This window comes from Excalfactoria chinensis, chromosome 2 (assembly GCF_039878825.1).
Source record: "Excalfactoria chinensis isolate bCotChi1 chromosome 2, bCotChi1.hap2, whole genome shotgun sequence".
In the NCBI taxonomy this organism is placed as follows: Eukaryota; Metazoa; Chordata; class Aves; order Galliformes; family Phasianidae; genus Excalfactoria; species Excalfactoria chinensis.
The window spans coordinates 106,864,770-106,882,542 of NC_092826.1; the positions used below are offsets into that span (position 1 = coordinate 106,864,770).

The 17,773-nt window shown below is 36.9% G+C and overlaps 1 protein-coding gene across 1 annotated transcript in view; it reads right to left on the reverse strand.

Annotated features, from left to right (window-relative positions):
- Positions 1-17,773, reverse strand: part of SKAP2 (src kinase associated phosphoprotein 2) — a 108,767-nt gene that overhangs the window by 15,397 nt on the left and 75,597 nt on the right. The window contains exon 10 of the mRNA XM_072330203.1: positions 920-988. Within this exon, the coding sequence (XP_072186304.1) occupies positions 920-988 (69 nt within the window). The remainder of the gene's footprint in view (positions 1-919; positions 989-17,773) is intronic.

A 17,773-nucleotide genomic window follows, 5' to 3' on the forward strand; every position in this document is an offset into this window, starting at 1 on the left:
ATCACCCACAGTTTTATCTGAAGGTCTGTGCCCTTGAAGCACACATATATCTTGTTTTTAAGCATAACTGGAAATACATTTCTGTCAAGAAAAGTTGTCTGGCCGTGAGACTTTACATGGTGTATGCAGTTATTTTTCCAGCCTCAGAGATAATTAGCACAAGGGCAGTTTGCCAAGCTAAAGCTGAGAGAATATCCTTCACAGCCTTCCTGGGCATTGGTGTCCTTTTCCAATTTTTATGCTGCTGTCACTGGACTCTGGCATTTCTTACCCAATTCATTTGCTTTCTGTGGTAATCATATGCAATGAAGATATGCATGGCCAACATTTAAACAGGCTGCAGATCAATTAGTGGTCTTAAGTTTATCTGATTTTTATCAAAGAAGACAGAGCTTTGGGTCGATTGTCAGAGCCTGTGTCAAGTTGACCTTTTCAGAGATGTCTACATTGCCAGTCCCTTGGGCAACTTGTTGTCCCCTGTTAGTCTCTGAATGGCAGAAGTCTGTTCTGCTCAAGCACAAAGTATACACAGATGTCTATATTACATTCTTATAGGTTTGACAGCAACTGCATGTTGTATCTATAAACTGTCCTTTAGCTGTGACACTTCCTCAATGATGATAAGCTAATTTATGCAACTAAATCTCCTTTGTGCAGAAATGAAAGCTAATTGAGTCATTACAAAGTAATTCAGGAAGGAATACCTTGTATAAATTGGCTTACTTTATAAATCCTTCTCAAGTGGTTTTCATGCATCCTAAGTGGTGCTAAGCAGTTTTGCTGCCATCAAACACCCAGGTGAAAAAGACGGCTTAGAGGAGCTATAAAAACATTATTTTAAAACAGCAGAGGAAGAGAAAAGAAAAGAAAGATGAAAAGAAAGTACACGCACAAAATAAAGGAGAAGGATTTTAATTACCTGAAGCAGTGGCTACTTTCTCCTGGCTCCATTTCCTTGGCGTTTCAGTCTTTGGAGGAGCATTTTCTTCTGCAAAACACAATTGCAAATGAAGCTGAAGGGACACCTCAGCTGACAGGAATTACAGCCCACATTAGTCTGAAAGCCACACTCCACATTTCCAGACCATGAGCCCTGTTTACTACTTTGCATTTGTACAGCAGCTGGAGAGTTGTTTTTCCTGTGGTTTCCCCCACCCATCCAAATACTCCAAAAGTTTTTCTTCCAAAATCTCAATTGTGAACATGCTTCCCTTCTCACTCTGCTCTAAAAACAGTAATCCAGTTCTGCTGTTTTTATGTCATACAAGACAATTAGAATGAGAGCCTTGCCAGGATAAAGAGAAGGAAGCCAAAGAGTGAAAAAGTATCCCAGCCCATACAAAGTAATCCATTCTATGCAGAAGTATGCAGAGAAGGAAGAGGACATCTTCAGCACCATCAGACAGACACACGCTAGCTAGGCACCTGCATGATGGGAATGCAGACACCACAGATGCCATGCATTCAGTCCTCTGCCTATTGCAGCTAACCATAGTTTTAAGCAAACTAGACTGCAAGTAACTTATTTCAAGTTTAAGAGACAAGAAAAGAAGAAGCCTGGCAGTGATCTACACTAAAGCATGTTTCCTAGATAGCAAGAACAGAACGCTCTATGAAATTCCCATAGGCGATTTCTTAAGATGTACTCCATCCTCATCTTACATAGATGGGGAATTCTTTCACCCCTACACATGAGGAAACCCACACTCCACACAGCACAGGGATGTAACACCTGCTCTGCACAACTCACAGTCAACCATTTGTCAATGAGGCAGAACAGGGAACAGACCATGAGCTCTTTTTAAGTTGTATTATTTCTTCAGAGTCATAAAAAAAGTAGAAACACATTTATCTTGGCCCTTCTAATACACCAAAAGCTGCTGAAGGAATGAAGAAATAATATACCAATAAATCCACTTCTCAAACAAGAATTGGACTTTTAATATGTTTGAATTACTCATCACATCTTATGCTGATATTCATGCTTCTTTTTGGGACATATGTTTCAGCAATTTGTTTTGATAGCTTATTAATGACAGACAACAGATACAGCACTCACAACTTTAGAAGTGTTCCTTATTGAGAAACTCTCAGTAATTTGACTTTCTACTTTGACACAGGGTGAATTTTATATCCACAGTTCAAAGGATTTCTAGCCTTGTAAAATTTAATCTACCCACAAGACTGTTTGTGTGAACATTAAAGCAGATGTTTAAAGCACAAGAGTAGACCTGTTGAAATAAGTATGCATAATTGTTTGCTAACTTACATACGCAGGTCTACAAATATGACAGTTACATCATGAAATTCAAAGAGCTTTGAACTTCTGCCCTGCTAAGCCACTGAGAGTTTTAGCTGTCTGACTCTTTACTAGCTAGAAGTCTGGCTGCAATGAATATAAACTATTATTTGAGCCAAACAAGAAGAAAAAACAAAACCAACACAATAGAACAGGGAAAATCTAAAGCTGCAGTACAACACAAAACACTCCAAACTATTTACTACATTTAAATGTACTCCTTCACTTGGCATACCACTTGTGGCACATTTCCAAGTATGCTCATTTGTTTGTTTTAAGCACTTAGAACTGGAGTACAAATGACACAAACACATCCCTATAAGCTGTCCAGAGCACTAGGAGGCACTGTCATTCTATGGCTTCCATACCACAACTACACCACCCACAGGAATTATTATCCCATTGCCAGTCACATTTTCTAGGATACTCCCTAATGTAAGAGGAGTCAAGAAGACCATTAAAATAATCCGGTACTGTATTTTTCTTCTTCACACCATCACCACCATTACATTAAGATAATGTTCTTCTCTGTCTTCTCACTATGTCAAAATGAAAGCAATCAACACTAATCAAGCTAGAACTCTTCCACAGCTGTAGATCCAAAGAACAAACATCTGGCCCTTGAGATACAGCTTACATTTCACACTCAAAGACCCTAAGGGCAAACAACCACCAAAATCATTGAACTGACAGTGAAACAAGGAATTTATTATACTTATTCATTCGTTTCCAGTTAGTCCCAGAAAGACGCTCAAAATAATTTACTTATTTGAATCAGAAGAACAGAAAAATAAATACCCAACCACAGATGATTCTATCATCCACACAGTTTCAAAATAGAACAGTGAATACTGTCCTAAGTTGTGTTTTTGACATTAAGCCATTGATTTTTCTTCCAATTTCTTTTTCTTAAAAAAAAAATCTTTTAAAAAAATTTAAAAAAAAATCAGACTACTTGAATATAAAATGGATTAGAACTTGGCTCAAGCGATGCATTCCTTCAATGGAATGTGGTATCTCCATAATAAATATTCATAAACTTAACAGTTTCCTCAACCAACACACCTCTTAACTATTCTCATATACTGTACACTAATTTATAACATTATTAAATGGTATTCTACTGTTTTTTAATCTCTGAGACAGACATTGCCTTTGCATAGCATTAGTTTATACCTGGGATAATTCCAGCCTGTGGGTTAATATATCCTATTCAACACTTTAATAACAGTAAACAAAAACAGCTCAGCTATGCAGCAATATCTTCCAAACCACACAGATGGTTATAAGGTTTTCATTGTGCGGTTTCCATAGCAATCATATTGCAAATCTGGAAGCTTCTTGCAAATAAGCAGCTTGTATTTACATGCCTCTCGGCTGCAGCATGGAACTCTACAACATGTGAAGTTGTTATTCCAATCACATATTGTTATAAACATCACTGGAAGATGTTTTGATCGGTTAAGATAAAAACTACTGCAGTGAACTAATTTTTCATCTCTTTCATAATGATAAAAGCAATCATACGCTTGTAATGCACATTAATATGTCTTCATTTGAAATCTCACTGTGGTGTCAAAAGGTTATAAGCGTATAAACAGGTCTTATAAGACAAGCCCCCACAAAAACACTTGTTTTATTAAATAATCAATTTTTGAAATCACGGTGCCTTTACTATTGTATTCAACAGGGATGACAGACACATGCATGTAAATACAAAGGTGCGTACATGAAGAACTCTGCTGACATGGAACACCACGGCTCCATACTGCTTTGTGTAAGAAAAAGATAAAGCAGTTTATTAACATCAAGAGTACCTACCCCTCCACACTGCTTTTTCCCTACGAAATAGCATCTCTGTACAGAAGTAAACAAGAGCTTTCAAACATGGATAAATGCTTATTATGGGAAACAGCTGAGACCTTTTCTCTCTCTGATTTATTATTTCATGAATTGACCTAACCCCATAACAGATGGATTATTCTCCTAATAAGGAACATAAATCAATCCAGCTATGTAAATCTGAAAAACAGCAAGAACTGGCTTCTTACAAACAAGATTATTGGCATTAAAAAAATAAAAAAATAAAAAATTAAGTAATTCTGAAGAAGGAGCAATAAACACAAAACTTAAGTACATGAAAACTTTTTTATAATTTGGCCAAGCTGGTATCTTCTACTAGCATTAGTAGAAAGGGATAGAAACCATTTGGGGTCAAAGGAATAAAAACACCTTGTTCTGTGTAGGGCCGGCACACTGCCTCACTTGAGCAGTTCAGGGCATAGTGCACCCCAGGGGCCTCAACAGTACTCTTCATTATATACACACCTGTATATGTCTGTACACTTCAGGCAAATTCTTAGCAGGCATTAGCCTAAGCAGCTTGATATCCAAGAGATCATCCACAGGCTACAAGACCTCAGGCTTATTTGCTTTGGTGTATATAGTAGCATGGACTTTTCTTTCTGGCATTTTTTAGACTCCACATCCACCCACCCTGTAGCAAGAGACCCCCTAAATTCAAGTTGCAGAACTCTAGTTCTGATAGTCCTACAATATTGCCACAGATCCAGCCTTTTTTAATCTCCTCATGGATGTGACAGAACCATAGACTACCCCAAGTTGGAAGGTACCACCAAAGACCATGGAGTCTGACTCCTGGCTCCACACAGACCTACCCAAAATTCAAACCATATTTCCAAGATCACTGCCCAAATGCTTTCTGAAATCCAGCAGATCAGCGCCACAGCCACTGCCCTTGGCAGCCTGTTCCACGTCCACCACCCTCTGGTAAAGAATCTTTCCCTAACACCCAAACTGACCCTCCCCTAACACAGCTCTCTGCCATTCCCAGGGTCCTATTGCTTTCACCAGAGAGAAAATTATTGGACGATTTACACACAACTTGCTGCCATTTTACCCTGCATCCCCAGTAGTCTGCTTCATCCCTCAGGCACCCTGTAAACAAATGCAATAACTTGGATAAGGCTGCTGAAGGTGATACCCACCAGCCACATTGTGAGACCTTGGGCGCAGCAGGTACAGGGAAAACAGACACCTTATTAAAGCTTCATCTGACTACAGTAAGGCATTCAGTTGGGGGATGAAAATGCCTCCAGGAGGGTGACATAATTGGGAAAGAAGCTGATTGCTATTTAGAGAAGGGACTATAAATCCAAGAATTTCTTATTTTTTATTCTTATTTCTTTATGAGAGAACAAATGACAATTCTTATTCCAATCCCACTTCTATGGGTCAGCTAGTTACCACCCATCAGCTCATAGAGAGTAACCCCAGGCTGGATTGAAAAGCTGATTTTAGTAACATAACAGCAAAGACAGTGACACAAATGGACCACAGACACAGGCTAACCACAAGGATTATAGAGGTGACATCAAAGTATGAGCAGAAGCAGAATTTGCACCTGAGGAAATGGTCACCACTGAGCTCAGAAATATGACAGGATACAGCCAATACAGAATTGTACTGAAACAGAATACAGAAAGATACTGCTTGTCATATATCGGTTATGTCATGAATAGCATAAAAATATATTTTAAATAAAAATATGATGTGTACCAAGATGTCTTGCTTTCAATACAGAACAAAAACAATGCCAATTCCCAGACCCATTCCTTCCATCATATTATCCAAGACTGATCCCAGCACGGATGCAAAAAGTTTTATTCAAATATACTAACAGCTAAATTAGACAGTGCTCCAATTGGCTCTTTGTGCAAGTTTGAATCAGTTCTTTGAAAATAACTACTATCTAAATTCCAGAATTAGCAAGGTTGGGTATATGCACTGTTCTTTTTGTCCTACCAGCAGACAATGTACTGGCACCCCAGTGGCCTTAAGTAAATGCTACTGACTGTACAAAGTGAAGGTAGAATCATGAAATAGCTTGGGACCTCTGTAAATTGCTTAATCTGACATTCTGCTACAGGTCTGAAATTTAAATCAAGTTTCTAGGAAACATTTGGCATCTTTTGGTACTCCGGTCTGATAATCTAAGCTATTCAGCAGTTAAACATCTCATGTATGATACAGCTTAAGCTATAGACTTCATAGACAGGATTAGCTCATGACTCCATTTTATCAAGGTCTTGCTAAGACTCCAGCTGTAAGGTTTCCTGAACTTCTTGAGAAATCCTGCATTTTTTTCTTCAACTGCATTTCTTGTATCTTGAGAAAGTGTTCTTATATACCACCATTCCTCCCAATTGTGTAAGCAGTCTGAAAACACCTATCTCAGCTAAAGGTGAAGCACTGCCCCCTGTTGAGAAGACCTTGGGAGGCTAACTCACGGCCCTTAAAAGATGAGCAAACTTTGTAACTCAGAGTTGATGTTAGTTTAAAAAATAAAAAAGGTCAGAAGGAGAAAGAGAAAATGATACTGAAGTCCTGGAATGTCACTTCTAGATTTTCTGCATAAAATTCTCTTACTGGGACACCGTCCAACCAACCTATATGTCATAGTTTGGTGTAATCAAAAACAAAAAGCTGGTAACAACATTTTCTTCCTACCAAAAGCATTTTGGAGGTATAACATTTGCCGAACTAAAGAGTGAAATAAAACAATAAAAACCAATACTACTTGGGACAAACACAAAGCACACTTCAGGCTATAATTCCCTAGTCTTCTGTATGTTCTTTGGATCATATAACTATTGCCATGACGAATAACCACAAAGTGCAGCCGTAAAAAGGACTGAAGAAATTTGGAGAGTCTAGGGAGGAAGCCTCTAAATATATTTGTGAAAATGGCACTGCATTCTCCTATTTTACCATACACACACTCATCAGTCTGAAACATAGTATGGCAACAGATCATAAAAACACTTCTAGAAAAACAGGAAGATACTATGACCACTCACCACCTTACTGGCAAGAAAAAAGGAGAAGCTTTTTCTAGCAGAAAGCATTTACTGCAGCATTTTAGGGCAGAAAAATATGAAGATAAAGTGATCAAAAAACACATTTTGTTCCTTTGAAGAAAAACAGTTGCTCTCACACAAGAAGAAGAAAAAATCATGCACTATTGGCAAGGTCATCCATGGTTGCTGCACAGTGTAGTGTTAAATGTTATTTTTGTCTTGACACAAGCAGTTGGATATTCTTACTCTCGTGTACACCCTTTTACAAAGCTTTCATGAAACATGGGACCATGCTTTGCTTTGTTTATCTTCTCTACTTGCTGAGACCTAAATATATATCAGCAGTTTCTGTCTTTCTCTGTTCCAATCCTTTTGCTTTCCTGCCTATGCCCCATTCTGCAGCCACAACCAATTTGCAGGAAGACTATAATCTTCTGCAAAGCTCATATGTATGTTGTTCCATTGCCAAACACAGAGGTTGTTGGTGAGTAAGAGCTGTTGTTGCCAGGGGTTCACAAGGCCCACCAGGCTCTAAGAACCAAGTAGCACTATGGAATGAAAAGCATGTTCAGTCACCTGAATGACAGAACAGAATATACTCATTAGGACAACTGAAAAATCCACAGAGGCACAGGCGATTCCTGGTTTTAATTATGAATATATTAAGATTTCATGAACTCAGCTTCCTGCCTGGAATGCCTGCTTGGAGCTCACTTTGCATATAAGCTACTTTCACAGTCATATTCTGAATGACAGCTGAATCAACCCAGTCCTTCTGTCCCTAGCAATACTCTTCTCTTCCAAACAACAAATAATTCAAAATCTCGACTGGGAAAATAAATAAATAAATAAATAAATAAATAAATAAAAATAATAATAATAATTTTTAAAAAAGCAATACATTTAGATTCTCTACATTCTGTTTGTCTTCATAGATACAGATGAGGAAGAACCAGCCATTCATAAATTTAGGGTTAAAGATGGAGAAAAAAATTAGCGAGGCTGACAGGATCAGGAGGAACAGAAATATGTAAAACCTCAACTAGACCAACAGTAACCGTGAGAGAAGAGCAGGTGGAAGGAGGCAGGAAAAGCAGGAGTATGTAGCAGACCATCTAGAATTCCTAATTCTAAAATTTCTTTGACAAAATGATCTAATTATTATTAATAAAATTCAATACAAATATGCCAAACTGCAATGTGCGCTGCATAGAAATAAGGGATGAGTTTTGCACTGACCTTTTTATTTTCTCATGAAGAAAGACCTGATAATAGTAATTCTTCTCAAGAGAAAAGATAAAGGTCATCGCAAGCAAGTTCAATTGTAGATATATACACAATAATTATAATGAAGAAAGAAGAAATTACAGAGAGCCACTTCCAGAAAGTCATTAATTTTTTTCCTGCACTTACATTCGCAGCTAATAAGCACTGAAAATTAATTATTTCTGTAATTTATTTTCAGAAATCAAGTCTCTTAACATTGTCCGATCCTGTATGCTGAACTGGTCACAATATGTTGAACTCAAAAAAACAACCAAAAAAAAACCAACAAAAATTGATAGATCATCAAGCAAGGTTTCATAAGCAACTTCAGAACCCAGTTCCTCTTGAAGTTCTTAAGTTTGACCAGGCACTTTTCAAAACATTACCTATACTTTTTGATTGAGAGCCTAGATAACTTCTACGCCTTCAGAGGGATCTCTGAAGGTAAGGTTTTATGTCAGCATCCAACAAAAGCACAATTCTGGCTCCACTTCTAAAAATGTTCCAAAAGCCCCAAACTTGGCTTGGAAAATCCAGGCAAGAGGTGTCTTATCGAAATCCATACTTAAACACTTAAATAAGGAACAAAATATTTTAAGATACTTCTCTTAATAATCCTCAACTTCTGATGTTTCTACATGCTCCTCACGTGATTCAGCTAGTTAACAAAAAAATGCTCCCTCACCTGCCCTCCTTTCCTTCAAACAAAACAGCTGCAATTATTGGACAAACCAGTGTTGTTGAAACTGATTCCACAATTATATTGTAGGTTCGCAGGAATCTGCACCAGAAACTGCTTTCCTAAATACATGTGCGTGTATGTAACTCTGATCTTACATATAAGCATTGTAAAGATTTATGTGAATTCGCTGTAACTAAATTGGTTTGTTCTCTTAACCCACAATAGCTCTTAGTTATGTAAATAGTTTAAGCGTTCAACATGACGTTTTGTAAACTTCTATTAATAAAGGTTTTGCTAAAATAAACGTGGTAGCTATTAAAAGCTACACAGAAAATATAAATAGTTCCCTACATGAATACATCTACCAATCAAGTATTTAATTAACTAATCTATACATTATAACTTTGTACTACAGTGTTATTTGACAACCATGTACAGGAGTTACAGTTCTCAGGCCTAAATTTATCTGCTGCAGAGAAAGAAGTCTTTAGATGTCAAGTGAAGTTTCCCATACTCATTGATCAGCAGCAAGATTTAAATTTAAAAGTCATTTCTGAAAATTACATACCCCTAATTGTGACAAATGTGACTTGACACAATATTTACATACACAGAATCATAAAGAAAGCATCTTATTTAAACCACATTATATCCTTTAATAATCTGCAGGGTTAAAGTATTCAAATTTATAGCCTGATTCCAGAAATGACTTTACTCCAAAAGGCACAGAAGACAAGGCATTTCAGCCTCCTTTGCTTTAGTGAGAGGAAACACAATACAGTTGTTGGCATTTTTCCACAAGAAAAGTCTGGCTCCCAGATGCTTCTCTACTGACTCCTTTAAAATGTTCTACCAAGACATTTTTGTATTCTTTGGGTACTTTCATGAGAAGTAATAAACCCACACCACTGCCTCTTTTCAGTGTTTGTGGCATTATGCCACTAAATTCAGTCATGGCGGCTATGTTAAATTTTTTTCTCCAGCTTTAAACGAGGAAATTAACTGTGAAACATGCTTGTTATGATTCACTAGTAAATAAAAAAAAATCAGAATAAATCAGAAATAAGCTGAAAATTATAGCTGCTACACAGACTGTTTACACATACAGTATTTGAGGGTACCACATCCACATTCATTTCTACACACATCAACAAATGTAGTCTCATTCCCCTCCTCTCATACACAAGGACCAGAGTGGGATCGGCAGCTTTGGATGTCTGATGTCACCAGCCCTACATGCACCTCTGAGAGATGAGGGAGGACGGCAGGGATCTGGAAACAGTTCATAAGCAGGAGATGACAACTGCTCCCCAGAAGCCCACCACTTTACTGCGGGATTGGCATGCAGACAGTTCGTAGAAAAACCAGGGCCTCTAGAGTCCCAGATTAGCAAAATTCTCTTGCAGCCAGTACTTTGGATTCCCTAGGCCTCATGCCAAAGACACAGCACAGTCCCAAGTTGTAGTTTACAAGCAGCCATTTGCTAAGCCAGAGCTAGGTGATTTAATCCAGAAACTGGTCTTTAATGATCCTTACAGAAACGATAACAAAATCATATTCATCTCGAAATGATGTTTACTCAATTATCTGAAAGCACTGCTCAATATTTAGTAATGGAAACACCTTACTCCTTCAGAAAGGTATGAAAATAGATTCAATTAATGTATTTTGTGACGTGTTGAAGGGTAGACACTCTCGCTACGCACTAGAGGCTTCTCTGTAGACAATAGCTTTGCCTTGACAGTAAGATTCCTTCCTTTTATTTCCCAGTTTTACTTATTGTTGCCTTCAGTTTTCAAGGACAGAGTAATTGTTACAGCCTGGCCACAAACCAGAGGGAGAATCACTCAATCTTTTTCCTTAAAGAAATCAAAAGATTCCAAGCTCTTAAACTAGCTCTCATTAGAACATAAAAACTTCTTAGATGAAGATTAAGATTTCCTAGGAAAAAATAGACTATTAAAAACAAAACAAAACAAAAAAAAAGGACTGAAACAAAACATCCCCAGTGCCAACTGTGTCCTGGAGTTATTTTCTTCCTTTTTTGCTCTCTTGTCCAAATTTCAATGATCTGCAATGGGCTCTCCCCAGTCTCTTCTGTCTTATTAAGACAACGATCTTTCCTTCAGCACTGAAGCTCACCTGTATGTCTGCAGCCTGCCAACTCTGGAGCTTTCCCCTCCCTGTGCTAGGGCATAGAAGACTGTTGCATCTTTCCCTCTCAACCTGGTTCACCCTGCCTGACCATGTTCCTTTCCCTGAAGCAGCCAACCTGCTCCTTCCAAAGACAAGGAGCCAGTCCAGAGAGTAGCAGCCAAGAAAGGCAGACAGACAGCCATTTTTTGTGTTGTTTTCCTTGCCCATATGCAAGCTAAACATGACATCCATTATGAATGTAGTACACTGTAACAAACAAGCAAAACGGGCACACTTGCATTACAGACAACAGCATTCATGAAGCTCCGGTTAATTAGCAGCATTTTGTTAGCCTAATTTCTCCATCTTGAGGAGAGCGGATAGCACATAAAAAGTATACTGAGACAAAAGATATATATATATATATATATCTTTTATATATATATATAAAAGCTTGAATCCCTCCCAAGGCTTAAGAATTCAAATCAGAGACTTGTATGTACAGTAACAGAATGATTAAGTCAGCCTTTAAAGCCCACCTTACTAGGTCTTATTTTAGAACCCAGTTGTATAAATTATGGTTCTATAATAGCTACCTCGTGGAAGCCAGAAAACTTGGGAAGCACTAGCCTGAGGCACCGTATAACCTCTGGTTGCTCTTGTTTCTCAAAAGACTCTGCCTAATGGTTTTAATAGCCTGATATACAGTCATTCATCACAAATTCAAAAAGTAAAGGTTCCTTGATCTATCTATATAGCATTCATCACAGTTATACTCAAACAGTAGAGCAAGCCCCAATTTTCTATTTTCATAAATATACATAATACAATTGACATTTTACTTTGAACTTGCTAAACTACAGCAATTCTCAAATTTATGGTTAATAAACTATCTCACATACCAAGGCATTTCCTCTGAAGGCTCTGTATTAGAATTATTTCACTGCTGCTTAATTAGATAAAACCAGTGCCGCCAAAGAAAGAACTACAGGTCCATAACCCATTGAAGACATGCATGCGTAAACAAAGCTTTGCTCACATTTAACAAGAACTCAACTGTCAGAAACACAGTCCTCATCAAAAAAAAAAAAAAAGCTATGATACAAGTTAAATTACTTTGTGTGATTTTTTCTCCCCAGGATGACAAGCCATTCTGGGACAGAATTCTGTCTTTCAATAACAAACAACTTCTGTCACATACTGTTCACATCAGATTGGTTTTACAGATCAATAGTGTCAAAAGTTGTTTAGCACGGGCACACAGAAAACAATGTAAAAATGAGTGATTGGTACTTGCAATAAAATAATCTTATTTCAATAAGTAAATTCCTTTCAATGAGATGTGTACTAATCAGTTTTTGAAAGACTTCTTTTATACATAGAATAGTACGATTAAAAATACTTCCTTTTCAGATATTACTAAGCTATGCCTTTTAATTTTAAGCAAACAAGCTTCAAAAATGCCAACAGCCAATGAATATTTAACAATCTAGACCTTTTATGTTTTATTATTATTATTGTCTGATTGGGTACTTTTCTGTTTGTTTTTGTTTTGTTTTTTAATTCTGACATACAGAAATGAAATTTAGCTTTTGAGAACCTGATAATTCAATAAACACAGCCTTTCTGATATGAATCTTTATGTAACTTCTTGTTACAGTGGATCACTATTCAGGAAGTATACTACTGGTTTTCCCTCTTGTGAACTCTGAAGCCTGTTTAGTCTCGTATGCATTTCAACAAGAGGAAAATACCTAAACTTAATTGTACACATTTTCCATTTAGTGTAGATACTGCAATTAACTGCTTTGAATTTCACAGCTGGCCACCATTCCTTCTACCACTCCAAAAATGGAATACAGAAAATGCAATCTGAAATTCTGAAAATGTAGGCTTAGAATAAGTGACGTATTTTGGTTAAAAAAGAAAAGAAGAACAATTTTTTCTGCAGCAGAAGTATTTTTAGAGAAGAATACTCTTCTCTAAAAGCATTTTTCAGCAGAAAATTCTCCTTCCCCAAGACCGGCAAGTGCCTCTCGCACACAAATCAGCCTAAATTTGAATACTCAATTATTATTCTATTTTTACCAGCTTCCGCACTTGAATGTTTGTGAATGTTTATAATATATTTGAATTGCATCAGCCACAGTAGAGTCCCTGACAGCTATGGGACACCTGTTATCCCCAGACCAGCAATATATATTCACTTTTCAAGAAACACACAAGAAAGGTCTGTGAACCTTATTTTTCCTCTCAAAGACTTGCCACTTCCCACTCAAGGGACATCTTATTATTTTCAGCTGCACCAGATTGTCTTACCTCCTCTTCCATCACTGACACTTAACATCAATAGAAATAAAAGGTTCCCTCTTTAGATGTAGGATTACATTAATTGAAGATAAAGCCCAGGCTCTTGTGGCAAACAAAAGCTGAGATTCAGGTATCAGGTTCCTAACCATCTTCTGGATGTGATGTCTTCAAATACAGAAAGTTGTCTGCATTCATAACTTATGTCTCATGATCATCAAGTATCAGTGGAAAGACACTCGGTATATATTAATTCCACAAGAGTACTGCCTCAAAACCCGGGGCAACAGAGAATTCAGACACAGCCCCAGACCATCACGGAAGTTTAAATTCAGCAATATGCATTTGCAAGAAAACGTTTTCCAGTGATTTCCATGTTTGGCATATAATCAAAGACACATAGAAGAAAAAAAAAGGCAGAAAAAAAAACATCATTTCTACAGCCTCACACCAATGTGCAGTTTACATAGGTTTTAATTGATCTTATATTATTTGAATATCTTTTGATTTACAGTGAAGTAAGTAAGCCCTGTGGCATCTCCACTTATTCTGGTATTGCATCTAATGGTAAGCATTATGGGCAAACATACCCAGTATATAAAAATAAATGGTTAAACAACTGAGAATTATTAATTTCTTAACACTGAGATCCAATCTTGAACAAATGGTTTTGAAGAATGACCATTCCTTACTGTTTTAAAAGGAGGATGAACAAAAAAAGTAAAACCACCTCACTGTTCTTGGATATTAAATGTGTTTTAAAAGAAATAATTCAAAACACTTCCAATAATTACTTTCAAAACTCATCTTTAGATGAGTCCTCAAGAATTCTCATCTACTTTTCAGCTTCAAATATCGCAGACTCTGCTTAGATTTAGAAATCGCGTCATTTTCTAACAAAATAGTTAGAATTCATTTGTGGGGAAAAAAGAAAATACATGTATATTTAAATAGCACAACAGCATTATATATCACTTCTGTGGAAAAGAAGTAAGGAATTGCACAAATACTTAATAACTGACTCTGGGAGGAATTTGGACAATATACCAGGATATATAATATACTACCTTAACAGCAATCTTCACAAATAACATGTTAGACTTCATAATCTTTTCCTCTGCTGACTCAGACCTACTGCTCTGATTCACACTGATCCATTAACAGTTTGTTTTAGCTTACTGGTTTTGGGAACTGGTCATATAGCTGTGATCCAGGGAACAGGGACTGCCATGCACCAAACAGACCTTGGCAGTGATACATTGAAAAATCTGAAGCGAGCACAGGTCTTCTGAAAAGATGCATTCATTAACACATCATTGTGAAATCCTCTGTGCTAGCACCAAAAAGTCAGTACATCTGACAAATATCTGCTATAATCTTGTGTTTGTGAGTGACAGATCAAGCTTACACTCAAGCCTCAGTAAATAATCACAACTTAATTGTTCCCTAGAAGTAAACCAGAGATCACGTTCTTGCCTTTTCCCCAATTCAAGCTATGAAAAAGCTCAAATGACCGAGTAACAAGAGAAGATGATGACATTAAGTTATGCTATTTAGCTGCAGAGATTAACGGCTAAAAGTTAAGACAACAAAGCTACTTCAAGACACAATCATAAGTCAGAGACAAAGTGATCATTCTCCATCTTCATAAGAGGTGTTAGAAATAAGTTCCGAAACAACATCAATATAATTTTAAAGCTATTAGTTTAAAATTATTAAAATACTTCATTTAAAATAAAAAATGCTTCTTTGTGTAGCACACTTTCTGTTGTTTCTTACCTTTCCCCAAGCTTTGCCTTGGTTACAGTTTCCCTAACTAAGCTTCCAACTGCACTGCAAAACAGAATTACTGGCCCAAATAGTGTGGCTTGATCAAACTGTTTGGCAGAGAAATGATAGTGGGAGTTAAAAGACAAAGGCAAGCTTTTCAGTCCCATGATCCTTGTCCCAGTCAGACACTGAACCAATCCCAAAATTCAATTTACAGCAAAGTAGGGACTGACGCAAGTTGTGTTTGCTGGATTAATTCCCCACAGCAATTCCCCTGGCTAAACAGCACTGGATTTCACTGTCCTCTTACCCAAATATTCTCTATCTTTTGGACAGGTTAAAATTAAATGACACAAAGCCAGACATTTCAGATTTGTATTACACCACATCACTTGGGATTTCCAAACTTACCAAGAAGCACCAAAGAGATCATCAAACCCCACATTTAGAATCATTTTGGTGGAAGATATACTGTACACATTCGAAACTACTACTATTACGCAAGTTTGCAAGAAGAATGAGAACTGAAAAAGATAACACAAGACTGAAATTTAATATAAGGATGAGAGTTTATTTTAAGACTGCTGTTTTCCTATTAAGCAAGACTGTTATAGAAAGAACACAACTGATGTTTCAGAAAGGATCATGGTAGAAGGCAGTGGTTAGTACTGCAAGTTCGTGTAAGTGGTCCATACAGATGAAAGACCAAAGAATGAAGGAGAGAAGGCCCTTAAAAATTATGTCACTAAGACCCCAAGTTATTAAAGAAACTAATTTGGTCTTCAGGGATGATATGAGAAGACAAAATCTTGACAAATGACAACTATCTCCTGACAAGCACAACTCAGTAGTTTTTTCTTAATGTCACGGGTTACAAAACCATGACACTTAAACAACACTAGACTAAAAACTATGCATCCAGATATAACTACACACACATATAACATGGTTTAACACTAGAGTTTGAGAAGTCTTAAGCTCCACATAAATAACCACAGTAAAACACACTGAGTGAGAATCAGGCAAATGATGTTTCTATAGTAAATATGAATTCACGTGTGACATTAAAGAATAAAGTGATTTAACAGATAAAGAGTAATTTTTCCTCCCCTCTTTGTACCCTCTCCAACTATCAGCCTATTTCTTCTGCTAGCAAGCAGTACAAATTGAATTCCATTGAAATCTAACTTTTTAATAGGGAATAGACTATTTCTGTTCTGGATACTGGATTGAAGCTAGTGAGCTCCTGTCTGGAAAATCCATTTTTCTACACTGTCTACTGCTACATGAGAGATGGGGGGGGAAGAAGGCAATGTAGCAGCTAGTGAGTGCTGTACCAGCCCATCCTGATTACTGCTACGTTTCTTCAAAATACTCAGTTTTTCAAAATAGTGAGAAAATATACATATCATCTCTTCAAACACTCTTTACTGTAACACTAAGCCCAATTTACAAAATTGAGTGCACTATGAACTGGTTTAATTTGCTCGGAAGTGCAGATATAAATCAAAAAAATCACCATACTATGCAAATGATTCTTTGAGAAATGGCAAATAACAACCAGATATATAACAATAAGGTACAATGAGCTGTGTACCTGAAGTACAACACTTTAAAGTTTCGATGTGTGGAAAGCTAGTGGACCTAACACCAAGATGCTTTGAGGATCAATACAAAGTGCAAGTAAATTTCTTTTTCCTCCTTACAAGGGTCTAGTACGTGTCTTCTCCATTCCAGAGTTTAGAATGCCTTTTGGGCTCTACAAGAAATTATTAAGGGAACAGAAAGGTACAAGAGTTCAGAATTTCTTATTTGCTCTGGATTAGAAAGTAACCTAACAACAGGGATAATGGATTTCCACTTTTTCCACTATGAAAGGAAGGAAGAATACATTCACTTACCTGGGAAAATAAAAAAGACAGTTAGTGGAAATTAAGCCTACCATCAACAAGGCCTAATGAAACCAAATGAGACCAAAGTGAAGTATACTTTTTATTACCAGTTTAAGCGAATTACAAGAACCAAGCAAGGCTTGTTCCTGTGAGATTTGTCAACTAGCACTTCATCTAATCCTCTTCAATGTTATGGATAAGGAAGTGAAAGACTGATCTCAGGCAACAGAAACATTAGTTTTTACTGCCATTTAGGCAAATTACTTTTGAAGTAGTACATCTATGGGAGATAAAAATAGATTGCCGTCACTCAAAATCTACAGCAAGTTTCATTTATTATTTTTTCAGTTACACCAAGACATCACAGCCAAAATTAGAGCTCCACTGTACAAGGTAAGACTTCTTGAAAAGCTTACAATTAAAATACAAAGGCTGGAGAAGGCACATAATAAGGAAGGTAAATCCCTAATTCAGAACAGGAAAATGAAAAACTCCAAGATCACGGGGATAAATAATTTTATTCCTCCACCAATATTTAATA